Source organism: Dendrobates tinctorius, unplaced genomic scaffold (assembly GCF_039654945.1).
Source record: "Dendrobates tinctorius isolate UK_male_01 unplaced genomic scaffold, ASM3965494v1 ptg000021l, whole genome shotgun sequence".
Lineage (NCBI taxonomy): Eukaryota > Metazoa > Chordata > Amphibia > Anura > Dendrobatidae > Dendrobates > Dendrobates tinctorius.
Genome location: NW_027361689.1, coordinates 34,618,343 through 34,638,146, shown reverse-complemented (window position 1 = coordinate 34,638,146; position 19,804 = coordinate 34,618,343). Strand labels below are relative to the sequence as shown.

The 19,804-nt window shown below is 42.0% G+C and overlaps 1 protein-coding gene and 1 non-coding gene across 2 annotated transcripts in view; both read right to left on the bottom strand.

Moving 5' to 3' along the window:
- Positions 1–18,044, bottom strand: part of LOC141083753 (uncharacterized) — a 98,316-nt gene extending 80,272 nt beyond the window's left edge. The window contains exon 1 of the mRNA XM_073568120.1: positions 17,914–18,044. Within this exon, the coding sequence (XP_073424221.1) occupies positions 17,914–18,044 (131 nt within the window). The remainder of the gene's footprint in view (positions 1–17,913) is intronic.
- On the bottom strand, positions 13,097–13,168 carry TRNAA-UGC (transfer RNA alanine (anticodon UGC)). The gene has a single exon. It is a non-coding gene; the product is annotated as a tRNA-Ala (tRNA).
- Positions 18,045–19,804: the final 1,760 nt, after the last annotated feature.

Below are 19,804 nucleotides of genomic sequence, written 5' to 3'. Positions count from 1 at the left end.
TGCAAAAACGAGAAATCGCTGGTCAACTTTTAACCCTTATAACTTCCTAACTAAAAAAAAAATTTTGGTTCCAAAATTGTGCTGATGTAAAGTAAACATGTGGGAAATGTAACTTATTAAGTGTTTTGTGTGCCATATCTCTGTGATTTAAGGGCATAAAAATTCAAAGTTGGAAAATTGCGAAATTTTCAAAATTTTCACCAAATTTCTGTTTTTTTATATGAATGACATTTTACCACTAACATGAAGTACAATATGTCATGAGAAAATAATGTCAGAATCACCGGGATCGATGGAAGCGTTCCAGAGTTACTACCTCGTAAAGGGACAGTGGTCTGAATTGTAAATATTGGCCTGGTCATGAACGTGCAAACCACCCTTTAGGGTAAAGAGGTTAAAGGATTTGTCCCAAGATCCGATCTTCAGGAGCACACTGCTCCTCGGCCTCCTGGTTGTCAGGGGGTGGTGCACTCCTGACAATTCTTTTCCCAGCTCTTTATAATGCTGCAGACAGAGGCAGTTTTGACTCTGCAGCACTGGAAAATCACAGGATCAGAGCAGCACTTACAAGCTGGACAGCAAAAAGCCTGTAAGTGCTGCTCCCATTTCTTTGTGCAATGGTCATTTACATGCAGTAGATGCATCTATGGCTTAGGCATGGGGCTGAGGCACCTATATGGGGGATGTAGCTCAGTGGTAGAGCGTATGCTTTGCATGTATGAGGCCCCGGACTTTTTTTTCCACTTATAAATAACTTCCAAAAGTTCCGAAGTCCCCAGATTTGCAGGAACAGAAGCTCAGTCAAGCCGCCACCCCGAATTATCAGGAGCGTGCCACCCTCTGACAACCAGGAGGATGACTGGATTCTATTTTTCATTCTACTTAAAAAAAAGATGTAAAAAATGCAAAAAATAAAATCACCTCCTTCTCCCATTTTTTAAATATTTCATGCAATAGAATGCAAATTAATTATTTAAAAATCCTACAATGGGATTTTCTGTTTTTTTATCTTTACATACTTTTAACTCAGGAAGAGTTCAGAAATCAATATTTTGTGGAATAACCATGATTTTTAATCGCAGCTTTCATGCGTCTTGGCTGCTTTCCACCAGTCTTTCACACTGCTTTTGGGTGACCTTATGTCATTCCTGGTACAAAAATTTAAGCAGTACTTTGTTTGATGGCTTGTGACTATCCATCTTCCTTCAATGAGGTTCAGGTCTGGAGATTGGGCTGACCATGACAGGGATTTGATGTGGTGGTCCTTCATGCACACATTGATTGATCTAGCTGTGTGGCATGGTGCATTGTCCTGCTGGAAATACCAGTCCTCAGAGTTGGGGAACATTGCCTGAGTAGAAGGAATCAACTGTTTTTCCAGGATAACCTTGTACGCGGATTGATTCATACGTCATCCGCTAAGATTAATCTGACCAATTCCAGCCTTGCCGAAGCATCCCCAGATCATCACCGATCCTCCACCAAATTTCACAGTGAGTACAAGACACTGTGGCTTGTACGCCTCTCCAGGTCTCTGTCTAACCATTAGACGACCAGATGTTGGGCAAAGCTGAAAATCAGACTCATCAGAGAAGATTACCTTACTCCAGTCCTCTATGGTCCAATCCTTATGGTCTTTGGCAAACTTCAGCCTTGCTCTCCTTTGCTTCTCATTGATGAAAGGTTTTTTTCTACCTTTACATGACTTGAGCCCTGCCTCTAGGAGCCTGTTATGAACTGTTCTTGCAGTGCACTTCACCCCAGCTGCCATTTGCCATTCCTTTTGTAGGTCCCTTGATGTCATCCTGCAGTTTCGAAGTGATATTTGAATAAGATGACGGTCATCCCGGTCAGTGAGGAGTCGTTTTCACCCTCTGCCGGTCTGTAGCTTTGTTGTCCCCAATGTCTGCTGCTTGACCTTGTTGTAATGGACTGCTGTCTTAGAAATTTTAAGACAACATGACACTCTCTGTATCCCTCTGTTAGTAAAGCCAGAATTGAGCCCTTCTTTTCCTCACTGAAGACTTTTCAACTCCTTTCGCATGGTTATGTTATTTTTTAATTCCTATTACCTTTGGGATATTACTAGCACTTGTTTTGCCATCCAGCTTGTCCTATTGCAAGAGGATTGTGAACACCACAGCAGGGTCTTTTATACTTTTCTTCGTTAAATAAGATTTGGTTCCGGTGATCACCTAATCAGAAGCACATTAAGTAGAATGAGGTGTGCTCTGGTTGGAATTCAACTGACAGTGGAATGGAATGGCTGTCAGACACGTAGAGAAGCTGATTTCTATAACACTGTGCAGTGGTCTCCTAATTTCTGCCAGAGCTGTATATATATATATATGGTCTTCTTCTGTCCTTGTATATTGACAATTTTGATGAGGTATCTAATAACTCTTTGGGTGGATAATGTGTATTCAGGTCGCCTCCGTAAGAATGTAAAAAAACTTTTTTACAAATTTTTTTCATGATAATATAATAATATATACTGTAACATGTTTGGGGGTTGACTGACTGCACTGTATACACTGATTTTCGGTTAATGCTTGAATATAGAATATTTATTGTGTATCGAGGCATTTTTGTGTCCTTTCCTTATATTCTATATACAATATCCATCCTGATATAATCTGCAAGTGCTTATATGTTATATACAAGTATGGAGTCTATATATTCAATATAACCAGTAATAGCTGCTATAATATTTTTGTCTTTTTCCTTCGTGGTTGATCCATTGCATTGTACATTTTAATTAGGATTTATCTAACCAAATATTAACTGTATATGGTGATTTAGCAGTATCTCTCCCGTCTGTAATTGTATTTGATATTATGTATTGTTGCTTCCTATATAAATTTCTATCATATTTGGATCTAAACATCTGATGGCTGATTGGCAGCCTTGTGCTTTATTAATTTTTGCATTTATATCATTTTGTTTTATTATATTAACTTTTTGTGGTATTGTGAATTCTGATGGCTGATTGACAGCCCTTATATATATTTATGCACTAGTTTGCTGCTGATATGTATATTCTTTTTTATTTGTATGTACCCCGGTTTTGCCAGTACTTTATATGGTCCTCCATCTGTTGCATGCTAGTGCGCGTGCACCTCCTTTCTGCCGCCATCCTCTATCTGCTTCTGTGCCTGCGATGCACCCGGTGCCAGATCACGTGGGGCCTCATGTGTTTCTGGTTTGGCTGCTGGGTGACGACGCGTCAACAATTGCTGGCTTCCAGCCTTAATTGACTTCCGGGCCTCTGCCTTTTTAAACCCACATATCGGTGACACTTCCATGCTCCCTGAGGAAGGTCTTTTATCCGAAACGTGCGTCGGGGTGTAAAGACTGACCAGCTATTTCCACTGCTACTCTCTGCCAGGTACTATTAATAGGTAACATTGGCCAGTACACTCTATATTTTTGGTCAGCTGTATAAATATGTTGAATACACACTTATCCTGTGTGCTTTATTGATATCTAACTCAATTATCTTTCTAATTTTTGGCTATGTAGAGTATGTACTATTTTACGTGATCCACAGTGGATTTGATACCAACGTGGTCTATGTTTTTGACCTCTAACTGTATTACATTGCTGGTCGCACCTGCCCTCCACAGTGCATGGTTGTTTATCTGCCCACCTGTTATCCTGTCCACCTTTGTCTGTGAAATTTGATCAATAAGGTTATTTTATTTTTTCAGTACCTATGGACCTTATGATTGTATTTCTTTGGTTCACCCTCCCTTGATCAATATGAGAACCTGGATATGGAGACATGACTACAATATGGGGACCTGGATGGGGACATGACAACAATATGGGGACATGACTACAATATGAGGACCTGGATATAGAGACATGACTACAATCTGGGGACCTGTATGGGGACATATCTACAATATGGGGACCTGTATGGGGACATAACTACAATAAGGGGACATAACAAATGTGCACTCATATTGTAGTTATCGCCACATCCAAGCTCTAAACATTTTTTAAAAAAACACAGCAAAAATGTTCAAAAGGTGTATAGAATAAAAAACGGTATCACTAAAAATGTAACTTTGTCCTTCAAGGAATGCGGCCCCCAAGTTCAAATTAATGAGCAGAAAAGACCGCATCAATATGCACAAAAAGTGCAAAATGCATTAAAATGAATGGGAAGCTTCTTTTAGGCGTTCTTCGAGCGGATATTTTGAGAAATCCGAGAAAAAAACCACAAACGTGTGAACACAGCCTAACGCAAAGACTGGAGTCAACTGTTATTAAAGTTATCAGATTCTCTATGAGAATTTTATGTAAAGTGAGGCGGTGGTCACACATTCAGAATGCAAGCACAAAGACATACACTGCTGTATACAATGTATTTCTATAGACATAGAAACAACTAATACACAGAGTTGGAGCCCAAAATATGCTTTAAGGTGCTTTTATTGCTCAATGGCTGGGTCACAGATAATAAAAAGTCATTATTGAGGGTTCAAATACCCTCTAATGTATCCATGAGAGACAACCCGCATATACAGTCATATGTTAAAGTTTGGGCACCCCTATTAATGTTAACCTTATTTCTTTAGAACAATTTTGGTTTTTGCAATAGCTATTTCAGTTTCATATATCTAATAACTGATGGACTCAGTTATATTTCTGGATTCAAATGAGGTTTATTGTACTAACAGAAAATGTGCAATCTGCATTTAAACAAAATTTGACCGGTGCAAAAGTATGGGCACCTCAACATAAAAGTTACATTAATATTTTGTAGATCCTCCTTTTGCAAAAATAACAGCCTCTAGTTGCTTTCTGTAGCTATTAATGAGTTCCTGGATCCTGGATGAAGGTATTTGTGACCATTCCTGTTTACAAAACAATTCTAGTTCAGTTAAGTTTGATGGTTGCCGAGCATGTACAGCCCGCTTCAAATCATCCCACAGATGTTCAATGATATTCAGGTCTGGGGACTGGGATGGCCATTCCAGAACACTGTAATTGTTCCTCTGCATGAATGCCTGAGTAGATTTGGAGCGGTGTTTTGGATCATTGTCTTGCTGAAATATCCATCCCCTGCGTAACTTCAACTTCGTCACTGATTCTTGCACATTATTGTCCGGTTCCGGCATTGGCCACACAGCCCCAAAGCATGATGGAACCTCCACCAAATTTTACTGTGGGTAGCAAGTGTTTTTCTTGGAATGCTGTGTTTTTTAGCCTCCATGCATAATGCCTTTTTGTATGACCAAACAACTCAATCTTTACTTCATCAGTCCACAGGACCTTCTTCCAAAATGTAACTGGCTTGTCCCAATGTGCTTTTGCATACCTCAGGTGACTCTGTTTGTGGTGTGCTTGCAGAAACGGCTTCTTTCACATCACTGTCCCATACAGCTTCTCCTTGTGCAAAGTGCGCTGTATTGTTGACCGATGCACAGTGACACCATCTGCAGCAAGATGATGCTGCAGGTCTTTGGAGGTGGTCTGTGGATTGTCCTTGACTGTTCTCACCATTCTTCTTCTCTGCCTTTCTGATATTTTTCTTGGCCTGCCACTTCTGGGCTTAACAAGAACTGTACCTGTGTTCTTCCATTTCCTTACTATGTTCCTCACAGTGGAAACTGACAGGTTAAATCTCTGAGACAACTTTTTGTATCCTTCCCATGAAAAGCTATGTTGAATAATCTTTGTTTTCAGATCATTTGAGAGTTGTTTTGAGGAGCCCATGATGCCACTCTTCATAGGAGAATCAAATAGGAGAACTACTTGCAAGTGGCCACCTTAAATATCTTTTCTCATGATTTGATACACCTGGCTATGAAGTTCAAAGCTCAATGAGGTTACAAAACTAATTTAGGCCTGTTTCACACTTGCTTTTTTTTGCAGCGCGTTTTTCCCGCAAAAAAACGCATTGAAAAAACGCATACAAATGCATACAAATGCTGCGTTTTTTTCAAGCATTTTTATGCGCATGCAGGAAAAAACCGCAGCGTTTTTGTGCGTTTGTATGCGTTTTTTGTGCCTTTGCGTTTTTTTACAGATTTTGGAAAAACCCCCCAAAAAAGAAAAAAAAAACATTCAACAACACACAAGACCAATGGGACTTCATTGTGGGTGTGGTATGTTAATATATAGACCCTGTCTACAGTATTCTTCACATTTGCTTGATTCTTCTCGTGACCATGGATCTGCGCTGGAAGAGTTTTCACTTCAACTTGGATTTGGACATCGCGATGGCTCAGGCGTATGCAGTTGCCTGCCATGAACAAAGGAAGAGAGAGAGGGAGCGAAGACGGCAGCGGCGGCGTATGTGGATACATCCGATTGTTGAACTCCGGGAGAGCCGTGGGGCATACCACACCCTCTACAGCGAGCTCCAGGCAAACCCGGAGAAATTTATAGATTATATCCGGATGTCCCAAGAAAGTTTCAGGGATTTGCTTGCTCGTGTCCAACAATCTATCCGGAGACAGGACACACAGCTCCATCGTGCGATTCCTCCTGAGGAACGGCTACTGGTGACATTACGGTATGTAATATTAAACCAAGGGGTGCGGTCTGATGTTTTTTTTTTAAATTTAGTATTCAAAACCTTGGGTAATTAGTTTTCGTGAATGTACTAATATTTTATTTTATAGTTTTTTAAAATAATATACATAAATATTAATTTTACTTCTTTGTCTGTTCACAGATTCCTGGCGACTGGAGAAACCCTATCTTCACTACACTTCCAGTACCGTATTGGAATCTCTACCTTGTCAGGAATTGTTGCTGACACCTGCCGGGCTCTCTGGAATGTTCTTTGTCCAGAATTTCTGCCCCTGCCCACCGCTGAAAAGTGGATGGAAATTGCTGACAAATTCTGGACAGTATGCAATTTTCCCAACTGTTTGGGAGCTGTTGATGGTAAACACATACGGATCATCAAACCCAAAAGAACTGGATCTGAGTACTATAATTACAAAAAGTACTTTTCAATAGTACTCATGGCCATTGCGGATGCCGGATGTATGTTTGTAGCAGTGGACATTGGAGCATTTGGCCGTGGTAATGACTCACAGGCTTTTAAAAACTCAGACATGGGCCGGAGGTTGTATGGCAACCAATTTAATTTCCCTATGCCACGGCCTCTTCCTCACACCGAAGCTCCGCCACTGCCCTTTGTAATGGTTGGCGATGAGGCTTTTCAAATGTGCGGAAACTTACTGAAACCCTACTCCAGCCGGGACTTGGACCACACCAAAAAAATATTTAATTACAGGCTGACCAGGGCCAGAAGAACTGTCGAGTGTGCTTTTGGGATTCTTGTCTCCAGATGGCGAATTCTGGGCACGGCCATTAATCTTAAACTTGAAACAGTCGATAAGGTGGTGAAGGCCTGTGTGGTTCTACATAACTTTGTGATGGCTAAAGAGCACCCGACCTTTGAACTGGACGATGATGCTCCTAACCCATTGCCTGAATTCACTCAGCACACTCTCAGGTCATCCGTTGAAGTTGGCCAAATGAGGGACCAATTTGCGGCCTACTTTATTTCTGATGTAGGACGGGTGCACTGGCAAGATGAAATGGTGTAATGTTTTTGTTTGTTTATGGTAATAAAAAACCTTATTTGATACCATTACTGAGTGCACTATATTTTTTAAACTCCAATTTAATAAAAAACTTCCCATGTATAACTGAATTTTATGATGTTCACACACCTGGGCAGGTAAATACACATATGAGTTAAAATGCAGCATTGCTAGTCTGCGTGAAATATATTGGAACGAGCAAAGCTGCAGGCCATGAATCAGGAAACCAATTTTTTTCAAGAGAAAATTGTCAAACTAGTTGAAAAAAAAGTATGTGATTTTTTCAAAACCCAACCCTCAAAACCCAACCCCACCCAATGAAAGTCAATGGGGAATACAAGTCAGCATTGAGTGGATGAATGTAATCAGCTCAATTCCAACTTTTATTTAAAATTGTGGTAGTGTATAAATAGACAAGTTTCTAGAGTTATTACACTATGCCTTGGAATGACTATACTAGGCCGTGGTATTTAAAATATGAGTATAGTAGGCCTTGGGCCTACTAGTATAGTCATATGTGAAATACCACGGCCTAGTATAGTCATACCAAGGCCTACTGTAATAACTCGATTTTTACCAACTAGGATCTTGTTTCACGAAAAACAAACTGGTGAAACTTGACAAGTTTCAACAGTTTGTTTTTCATGAAACCAGATTCATGTTGGTAAAACTAGAGTTATTACTCTAGGCCTTGGAGTGACTATACTAGGCCGTGGTATTTCAAATATGAGTATAGTAGGCCTTGGGCCTACTAGTATAGTCATGTGAAATACCACGGCCTAGTATAGTCATACCAAGGCCTACTGTAATAACTCGATTTTTACCAACTAGCATCTTGTTTCACAAAAAACAAACTGGTGAAACTTTTTAAGAAAGAAACTTATTTTTTAGACAAGTTTCAACTTTTTGTTTTTCATGAAACCAGATCCAAGTTGGTAAAACTCGAGTTATTACACTAGGCCTTGGTATGACTATACTAGTCCGTGTTATTTCACATATGACTATACTAGGCCTTGGGTTGGTTTTTAACATGTATTTACCCATCAGTGTGTGTGAGCGGCGCAAACAACATTAATGAAACTTTGTAATGGTGAACCACAAATGTAAATTTATTTTTAATCACAAAAATAAACCAAAAAATTATTTTTTCCGGCGTTTGGGGGCAGATGGTTTCAATTTGGGGGTGTGCAGGGAATATGCAACACTTGCAGTTGAAGACGGTGTTTGAGGGGAAGGGGCAACAAAACTTGTGGGGGAAGGTAGTCCAGTTAAGGGAATTAAACTAGGAACACTTGGAGGAGAGGAAATCTGTTCAGGTACATTTGTTGTAATGGCATGTCGCCGTAGGCTTGTGTGCCTGGACCGACTTTGGCCCAATGCCCGCCTTGATGGATTTCGCCTTGAACTTGGGGCAAATATTGAGTGTAGGTCCCCCGTCTGCTGGGGTGGCTGCTGCTGCTGCTGAGGTGGCTGCTGCTGAGGTGGCTGCTGCTGAGGTGGCTGCTGCTGAGGTGGCTGCTGCTGCTGCTCTTGGTTGGCAGTGCTCGTCCTTGCAGGAGGACTGGTGGCGGCAGTGATGGTCCAGGTTTGCGGAATGGTGGTGGCAGGGCTACTACATGTTGTTGTAGTGGCAGGGCTGTTCCATGTTTGCCTAGTGGTGGCTGAGCTCCACGCATGCATGGGAGTGGCGGTGGTGCTCCAGACAGGAGCAGCGCTTGCCATGGTGGTGTCGGTGAAGTGACCAGCTGCACTCAGACTTGTGGTGGTGTAACGGTGGGTGTCCTGGCTTTGAATAGAGGTGTCCGTGCAGTGGTATGCAGCACAAGTCGGTAGTGAAGTGAAGCGAGTCAATGGTGGCACAGGTGGAAATGACACCACTGACTGCTGACCGTACCGATTATGCTGCATAGCCTGCAAGAAAGCATTGTTGCAGGCCTGCAGCACATTCAGCTGTTGCTCAGGACTAAGGTGTTCCGCCATGCCCTTTTCAATCTTACTAAAAAAATGGTGTGCTGGTCTGTTGAGGTCGACCTCCAGACGGTCAAGGCGCTGTTCTACAGAATTGAAGCGGTGTTCAAAGTGGTTAAAACCACGTTCCATGAGTGCAAAACCGCTTTCAACTCTGTAGGACAGCGACTTGAGGCTGGAATTAAAGGCCTCGCTCAAATGCATAAACTTGGGCAAGACATTCCTGTCCAAGGCCCTCTGCCGCTGGCGGGTAGTGCCCGCATAACCAGTGGCAGAGACCTGGGACAGGGGAACACCTGATGGCCCAGCTTCCTGGTCACCAGCTGTGTGTGTGGCTGACCTGCAAGGTGCTTCCTGGCTGTCGGATGGCTGGGACGGGTCAGAGGACGTCCGAGGAAGGACCGCTCCAGGGCCAGGTTGCAGGGTGCTGCTCCAGGTGCTGTGGAAGAAAGGAAAATCATTACTACCATGCCTTTACAAGAAGCATCAGCTGTGGATTAGAAAAACACAGATTAATAAAAATAAAAACCCAAAATTTATAATACTTACGATCTCGTGGCAAGGACCGGTCTTAGGAACTGTGTGATAGTGACGGTATCTAGTTCTGGTCCTTGACGCAGATCCACTGCGAACCTGGCCCTCAGCACGAACATCACTGTTGAAGCGGTCCTTGATCGAACGCCAACGTGTTCGGACTTTGTCCACTGTTGGGAAAAAAAAAACAGTGCCGTCAAGGACAACAGTCACTGCGGCACAATATAGCAATACAATACTCAAAGCAGTCACTGTAGAGCCCGATGACACTGTTGGGTTTCCTGCTAGAATATACCTAGCACGAAACCCAACAGTGCCGTCAAGGACAACAGTCACTGCGGCACAATATAGCAATACAATACTCAAAGCAGTCACTGTAGAGCCCGATGACACTGTTGGGTTTCCTGCTAGAATATACCTAGCACGAAACCCAACAGTGCCGTCAAGGACAACAGTCACTGCGGCACAATATAGCAATACAATACTCAAAGCAGTCACTGTAGAGCCCGATGACACTGTTGGGTTTCCTGCTAGAATATACCTAGCACGAAACCCAACAGTGCCGTCTAGGACAACAGTCACTGCGGCACAATATAGCAATACAATACTCAAAGCAGTCACTGTAGAGCCCGATGACACTGTTGGGTTTCCTGCTAGAATATACCTAGCACGAAACCCAACAGTGCCGTCAAGGACAACAGTCACTGCGGCACAATATAGCAATACAATACTCAAAGCAGTCACTGTAGAGCCCGATGACACTGTTGGGTTTCCTGCTAGAATATACCTAGCACGAAACCCAACAGTGCCGTCAAGGACAACAGTCACTGCGGCACAATATAGCAATACAATACTCAAAGCAGTCACTGTAGAGCCCGATGACACTGTTGGGTTTCCTGCTAGAATATACCTAGCACGAAACCCAACAGTGCCGTCAAGGACAACAGTCACTGCGGCACAATACAGAGCAGGGAAATACTCACTAAACGCCTTTTTGGAGGATGCTGTGGCGCTGTCCCAGCCATCCATCAACGCTGCGGCCACCTCATTCCATAGCCGCCGGGTCACCACATTGTCCTTGTACAGCCGGTCACGGCTGTCCCACAACGGCGCACGCTCCTGGACCAGGCTGATGAGCTGCTCATTATCCAGGTAGACGTCTTCATCCCGTTGTGGAACCTAGACAAAACACATTCATTAGAATAATCAAATTTAAATTGAATAAAAAGTTACAAAAAAAAGAAACATAAAAAAAGAGTAAAAATAGAAGATAAAAAATAAAGAACATTACAAATCATTTGATACATACATTCCGTATCACCACCGGGACTTGGCTTCGCTGCTCCTGCTCTTCGCCCTCAGAAGTCCCGTCCGCAGAAGATGATGAGGATGATGTCTTAAAAAAGTTGAAAAAAACGTAAGAGATTTGGAGTAGCAGCAGATATACTTACCAGATGCACGAAAATAATCACCTCACTGTCTGCTTGCGCCAATTCCTGCCGCGATGGGGAATATTCGGATTCTGAAGACATACTGCATGTAAAAATAATAAAAATCATTAGTACATACATAATTTAAAAGGACAGGCATATAATGTAATATACTCACATTCTTGCGCTGATAATGTGTTCCTTGGTGACTGTCTGCTCTCCAATCTGTCAGTGTAGTAGTGGCAAGAGTTTTGGCAGGCACCTCCTTTATATAGACTTTTTTTTTTGACTTTAGAAGTTTATAACTAGTACAACAAGTGGTCACCACCAAAAAAACGCAGCGCTAAAAAAACGCATACATGCGCATGCCAGTGCGCACGTATGCGCATCCATAGGCTATAATGGCCATTTTTAGCGCAAAACGTGCGCATACGTGCGCATGCGTTTTTTTCCAGGACCAAAAAATGCAACATGTAGCGTCTGTGAAATACAAACGCACACCCCAAAAAAACGCAGCGCATGAAAATCGCATACGTGCGCATGCCAGCGCGCAGGTATGCGCACCCATGTTAAATATAGGGGAAAAAACGCATGAGCACGTATGCGTTTTTTCAAGCGCAAAAAAACGCAAATGTGAAACCAGCCTTAGTGCTTCAGGAAGTCAGTAAAAAGTAGTTAGGAGTGTTCAAATCAAGAAAATGATAAGGGTGCCCATACTTTTGCACCAGTCAAATTTTGTTTAAATGCAGATTGCACATTTTCTGTTAGTACAATAAACCTCATTTGAAACCAGAAATATAACTGAGTCCATCAGTTAAAAACTTTAACATATGACTGTAAATTAGTATAGAGCCACAATCCAAAACATAGTGTAAACTCTGCTCTTACCCATTATGCCTCAGTCAGGGACCCACAAGAACGCAGCCCCAACGCGCATTTCGTGTTGGCTTCTTCGAGGGTATTTGTTCCTTGTATGTGGTATTATTCGGTCACTGTGGTGGTAATATGTGGTCTGGTCATGGTGCGGTGGTATTTGTTCCTTGTATGTGGTAGTATAGGTCACTAAGTGGTGGTAATATGGTGTCTAGTCATGGTGCGCTGGTATTTGTCCCCTGTATGTGATATTATTGGTCATTTTAAAAATTGAAAAATAAATAAAAATATACCTAAATTGTATTGGATATTTTCACAAATGTTTAATAGGTTAGAGTAGAGTAGGTACTGGCCAAAAGTCTACCTTGTCGTGGCGGCGGCTTAAACAATCTTTTGACTGTGGACAGTTCGAGGGTGGAGGCGACGCTGGGGTGGAGCCTGTCCGGAGTCTCCAGGGTGCCCCAAAATTCCTAGTGGCAGCCCTGTCTACAAATACAATCTGCTCCTCTGTGGTCTATAGCGATGTCGGTCTGTACATGTATAGTGCTGGTTACAGCGCCCCCTGGTGTCTGACAGTTATTCTACATAGAATTCTCAACAAAAGCAAATCTGTCTGATATTTAGTGCTGAGTCCGGTCTTCGTGTTACATCCAGACAGAAGACATTTATCAGATTTTTGAATATTTTGTAAGTTTTCTTGTTATTTGACACAAAAGCTGGAGATGCCAGGGATTGAACCCGGGGCCTCATACATGCAAAGCATGCGCTCTACCACTGAGCTACATCCCCTGCACACACCGTCTGATGTGTGATCTCAATTCTGAGAACGATCCGTGACGAGAATCTGACTCTGAATCTACCATCATAGATCTTCTCACAATTCGTTTTTCTTTTTTCATAATTCTGCAGCATAAATGACATCATATTCCAACAGTCTGGACCATTAGGGACGAAGCAAAACTACTTTAATTCCCATCTCCCGGATGGGAACATCTCTGAGCGCTGCGCCCCCTGATGGTCTCGTAGCGGTGCTTATGTCCCCTGATGGGCTGCAGACAATCAGCGGCGGCTGAAAGGCGGCATCTCTCCTGATCCCGTAGGTAAGTTACCTTTCTTCTTGTATCGGGCACCATCGGGGCGCTCTACAGCAATGTACAGTGGGAACCAATCCCTTTAAGTATAAGAAAATCGAAAGAATTCATCGATAATAAGATTTACCTTTTCCATAAAAGCCCAAAATATTGAAAAATTATGTGGTCACTACTTCAGTCCGGCTTCTTGGTCGCAGGGTTATTATCTTTTATTCACTCCACAATTTTCCATTTTATATTTTATCATATTGATTACCCTGACACCTCCTAACTTTCCCTTTGTCATTTTAATTTTTTAAATACTACTATAGGCAAGAGTTCTGTGAATCTAACAGATGTTTTATGATATCAGGTTATAACAGCTGCCATTGATAAAAGTCTTTACAAATCAGTGTGAAGAGATTTTAGGCCCTCTTGTGGACTTTATAAGACCTGCAGCTTCCTTAACAGCTGCTCAGCACCCCACAATTGCTCTGCTGTGGGTTCAGTGGGACGAAAGAGGACCCCAACTCTGTAACACCAAAATGCTGCAATCCCTACTGACTGTAGCATCTTATAGGTAGATCTCCGACCATGACAGGTGGGTGTTAATCTGCATAACACAGCGGCACTTCATCCAGATTTCCTTCTACATTTTAAAACATACAAAAAAATTTCTGATTTGGAGATTTTTGGAATAATTTTAATTCCCAGAAACCCCTCTCTGAGCACTTTTGCACAATTCTCTCACCACTAGAGGGAGCTCACTGATTTATCACAGGGTTCAGTGGGAGCTGTTATCACTTGCTAGGAGCTCCCTCTAGTGGTGGCTGAACGCAGAGAGAATTTTATGATTTAGTGAATCTTTTACTGAGATCTCATGATAAATAGGCAAAGAGAACTCCAGATCCAACTAATATAAGCAGCCTGTAGGCTAATAATGGCACGGTCATATTTTACGCTGAGGTTGTGCACCGGGAATCCTTCTTTTTCAAAAATCTTATTTTTGGGGGGATGGCACGGGCACAAAAGTTGTGACCATCTGCAGCAAGAGTCAGTGGTTATACACAGGTGATCTCCTTCTGTGTGTGCTGGGACCAGACCTATCTCCGATCCCAGCACTTTAACTCCTCAGATGCTGTTATCAATAGTGATTGAGGTATCTAAGGAGCTCGACAGCTGAAGGTCGCTCCCTCTGTCAGCACCCCCCCGCTTGGATTCTTACGGTAACCAAAGTCCTAACTTTGACCTCTGTTCTTGCCCTATACATTATTCTATCAGATCCCCAATAGGCTGCAGCTAAACACTGACAGGTTAGTGCACAGCAGTACATAAGTAGTACTGTGCATTATCAGTGAAATCACAGGATCGCATGTTTATCCCTGTGAGAATTGTGAAAAAATTTTTTTTTTCGAGTGTTAGAGAAAAAAAATCACAAAATCATTTTTATACTTTGAAAGTATATAATTTTTCATCCGCTATGTTCTGATTACACCGGCCCCTAGTGTCTGACACATAATTCTTAAAAATTAGTTGTTCTGATACTTAATAGTGAGTCTGATCCTTGTGCTACATCCAGACAGATGACCAGGGAATGTTACTCACATTTTTTCAGATTTCTGAATTTAGATGTTATAATGTTCTTTATGCCGGGGATTGAACCCAGGGCCTCATACATGCAAAGCATGCGCTCTACCACTGAGATACATCCCCTACAACTGCATGAGCGCTACCTGGGTAGACAGCACGAGCCGCTGAGCTCACTGATTGGCTGCAGCAGTAATGACTTTTATGCTCTAAATTATGATGAATTTTTCAAATGCGCTCAGCTTCACCAACTCCAAGATAAGCTGCACTCCCTTTCAAAAAATGGTGGAGCTGGAAGCTACAGGCTTATAAACTACAACAGCAAAAGAATGTGGGTCAAAAACTGATGAATCTTAAAATATAAGTTTTATAGGAGACAGGTCCTGGAGTGGAAACATTAGGGTCTGTGCACACGGTGCGGTTCCTACTGCGGATTCGCCGCTGCAGTACTGCAGGTGATGTACAGTACCATTATAGCCTATGTAAAAAAAACCGCTGTGCACATGCTGCGGATTTCTCCGCCCGGTTTTTGTGCGGAAATAAAAAGCAGCATGTCACTTCTTTTGTGCGGTTTTGCTGCAGTTTTCCACCTGCTCCATTCTACAAATCCACAGGTGGAAAACCGCAGTGTAAAACCGCATAAAAACGGCAGTAAAACCGCAAAAAAAAAGGAAGAAATCCGCAGGAAAAATCCAGGTCATTAAACTGCGGATTTAGTAAAATCCGCACGGAAAAATCTGCAGGAGGATCCGCACCGTGTGCACATAGCCTTATACAGACAGTATGGTATAGCACTGTGGTGTTGGAGCAATTATAGGTAGGACTGTTTATAAATGTCCACAATATAATGGGTTAAGTTCAGTTCATAACAAATACTGCTACAAAGTGCTAGCATAATACTACCAAATAGAGCCCACGTAATATTACCATACAGAGCCCACATAATACAAACATACAGAGCCCACATAATACAACCATACAGAGCCCACATAATACTAGCATACAGAGCCCACATAATAAAACCATACAGAGCCCACATAATATTACCATACAGCGCCCACATGATACAACCATACAGAGCCCACATAATACAACTATACACAGCCCCCATAATATTACCATACAGAGCCCACATAATACTACCATTCAGCGCACACATAATATTACTATACAGAGCCCACATAATAAAACCATACAGAGAAAACATAATACTACCATACAGAGCCCCCATAATATTAACATACAGAGCCCACATAATACAACCATACAGTGCCCACATAATACAACCATACAGAGCCCACATAATACTAGCATAAAGCGCACAAATAATACTACATACAGCACCCAGCCCCATACTACCATACAGAGCACAGATAACACTACTATATAGAGCCTTCATAATATTACCTTACAGCTCTCACATAATATTACCATACAGAGCCCTCATAATATTACCATACAGAGCCCACATAATACTACCATACAGCACCCACATAATACTACCATACAGAGCCCACATGATACAACCATACAGAGCCCACATAATACTACCATACAGCACCCACATAATACTACCATACAGCACCCACATAATACTACCATACAGCACCCACATAATATTACCATACAGAGCCCACATAATACTACCATACAGCACCCACATAATACTACCATACAATACCCACATAATATTACCATACAGAGCCCACATAATACTACCATACAGAGCCCACATAAAACTAGCATAAAGCGCTCAAATAATACTACATACAGCACCCAGCTCCATAATACTACCATACAGAGCACACATTATACTACCATACAGAGCCCACATAATACTACCATACAGCACCCACATAATATTACCATACAGAGCCCACATAATACTACCATACAGCACCCACATAATATTACCATACAGAGCCCACATACTACCATACAGAGCCCACATAATACTACCATACAGAGCCCACATAATACAACCATACAGAGCCCACATAAAACTGGCATAAAGCGCTCAAATAATACTACATACAGCACCCAGCTCCATAATACTACCATACAGAGCACACATTATACTACCATACAGAGCCCACATAATATTACCATACAGCACTCACATAATATTACCATACAGAGCACACATTATACTACCATACAGAGCACACATAATACTACCATTCAGTGCCTGCATAATACTGATACTATGCGAACCTCCTTCCACCTGCCAGCATTAGATATGCATCTTTGGAAACGTGCGGAGCCTACAAATCTGGGAGCAGCGGCAGGTAGGGGGAGGTTCGGGGGGCTGTCATTTCACAGCCTCAGAGTAACTGGACCAGGGGTCTGCAAACACAATCTGCTCCTCTGTAGTCTCTAGCGATGTCGATCTGTACATGTATAGTGCTGGTTACAGCGCCCCCTGGTGTCCGACAGTTATTCTACATAGAATCCTCAACAAAAGCAAATCTGTCTGATATTTAGCGCTGAGTCAGATCTTCGTGTTACATCCAGACAGAAGACTGGTGAATTTCCGCACATTTATCAGATTTCGGAATATTTTGGAAGTTCTCTTGTTATGTGACACAAAAATGGGGCGCACCAACTGTACCAATCACAAATATATAAATGAAGGTTTAGGTGCAGCAACAGTGTAATAATAAACATGAGAAGAGAAGAAAAAGAACCACTGCAAATAGCGCACACTGAACCACTACAAAAACAATGTTTTATTGATGCAGCAATACAATTAAAAACATAATAAAAACATATGAAGCATCCCACAATATATAACAGTGAAGTATGGCATATCACAATTATAGATTATGCTGTAATAACCTTCTCTTATATGTAACTAAAATCTGAATAAAGTTGTACCTGTACTGATTCATATGGTTGTAATTGATAGGTTTACACGATGTCTCTGTAGTCTCTTTGAGATATTCCTTATCATTATCTTCTGTTTTCTGTATAGTAGGAGTCTGATGTGAGGGGGGTTTTATCATCATATTATCATTTTTGGCTGTGAGGTTTTACCTTATACATTGTTTGGGACATTAATCCCTTTATGGATTTTCTATCTAGTTCTATTGTATATTGTGACCTTGGAATAATATGGTGGATCCCTAGGTTTGAGCTCATGGGGACCATTGGGTTGGACCTGGGGATAGGTAGCCATTGTTATATTTTTAATGTCTTTTATGACATGTACCGGTGTTCATGCTTCACATTAACCCTAATTAGCTTATGGCTCCTTTTCATGTTGTGACCCCCTCCCTATGTGTTTGTCTGTCTCATTGTTGTGTCTGTTCTTCATGTTGCATGCTCTTGTGAGCACTGTGTGTCGTTGGAGCTGCAGCCTCGCGCCCGGGTGTGGGTTACCGCTCGGTGCTGACCTTGATTGACTTCTTTGGCCAGCATGTGGGGGCGTGAGGCTTGCGTTCCAGGGGAGAACTCCATGTGTCTCACTGGACGCAGGTGCGAAAAGGAGAGAAAAGAAATTTTTTTAAAGAAAAATTTTTTGAAGGGTTTTTTTTTTTCCCCCTGTTTTATCAACACTCCTCACACAGCTCATTGCGCATGCGCGGCGGCCATGTTCCTTCAGTTACCAGGACGCCGGTCTTTTTGTAGTGATTGGAACTTTTGGATGGGGGCAGTTCACCTGTGGTGCATGTGCGGGTCATTTGAGTCTTAGTAAGGTATATAAGGCTGTTGGATCATGATCAGTGTACTTCCCCTGATGAAGCCGCATGGGTTGCGGCGATACGCGTGGGGTATGATCCTGGGTGTAGCACCCACTTGGTTATAGCTGTATTTTCACTGCGACCTTATTATTGGTTGCTCTGGAGTAATTTTTGTGTGGTACAATTGAATATTGGATTGTGGGCATTGGCCATATTGCTGTTGGCTTATTATGGCCTGTGTGCCCTAACCAGTGAATATTTAGGGACACATGCATGGAATTATTTCATGCAGCGATTGTGCAATATTAGGGCCCTTGGTCTCCATGAGCAGGTTTATGGGGTGGATGTTGTGATTAATTGCAGTGAGGTTGGACCACATGGTTGATATACAGGTTATTACAGCATAATCTATAATTGTGATATGCCATACTTCACTGTTATATATTGTGGGATGCTTCATATGTTTTTATTATGTTTTTAATTGTATTGCTGCATCAATAAAACATTGTTTTTGTACTGGTTCATTGTGCGCTATTTGCAGTGGTTCTTTTTCTTCTCTTCTCATGTTTATTATTCCACTGTTGCTGCACCTAAACCTTTATTTATATATTTGTGATTGGTACAGTTGGTGCGCCCCATTTTTGTTATATATAATTGGTTTTGGTCGGTTCTTTGCCGGCCCTTCTTGTGGGCTGCACACACTTGATGGGTAGTGTATGTGCCTTATTATTGGCCTGGAACATTATTGTATGCTCTAGGCGTTTACCATTAATATCATTATTATTTGGTTGATGCATTGTGCAAGGGTATTATATATTTTTTTAATTTATTGTTGTTTTATTTCAGCCGTCCTTACTGTGGTTCTTCCCGGATGGATTGGGATACGAGAGAGGCAGCATGGAGGGCGCAGTCCTCAGATATTTTTTCCACTTCTAATAGTTATATGCCTAGTTCAGAATTTGCTAGTGTGACTGCAGAGTTGATAGCAGCACATAAATTAGGCATCAGGTTGTGGTGGAACATTCGGTCCTTGGAGGAATATATTAAATCCAACATTGTGCCAAGAGGCCTTAGGGTTTCTATAT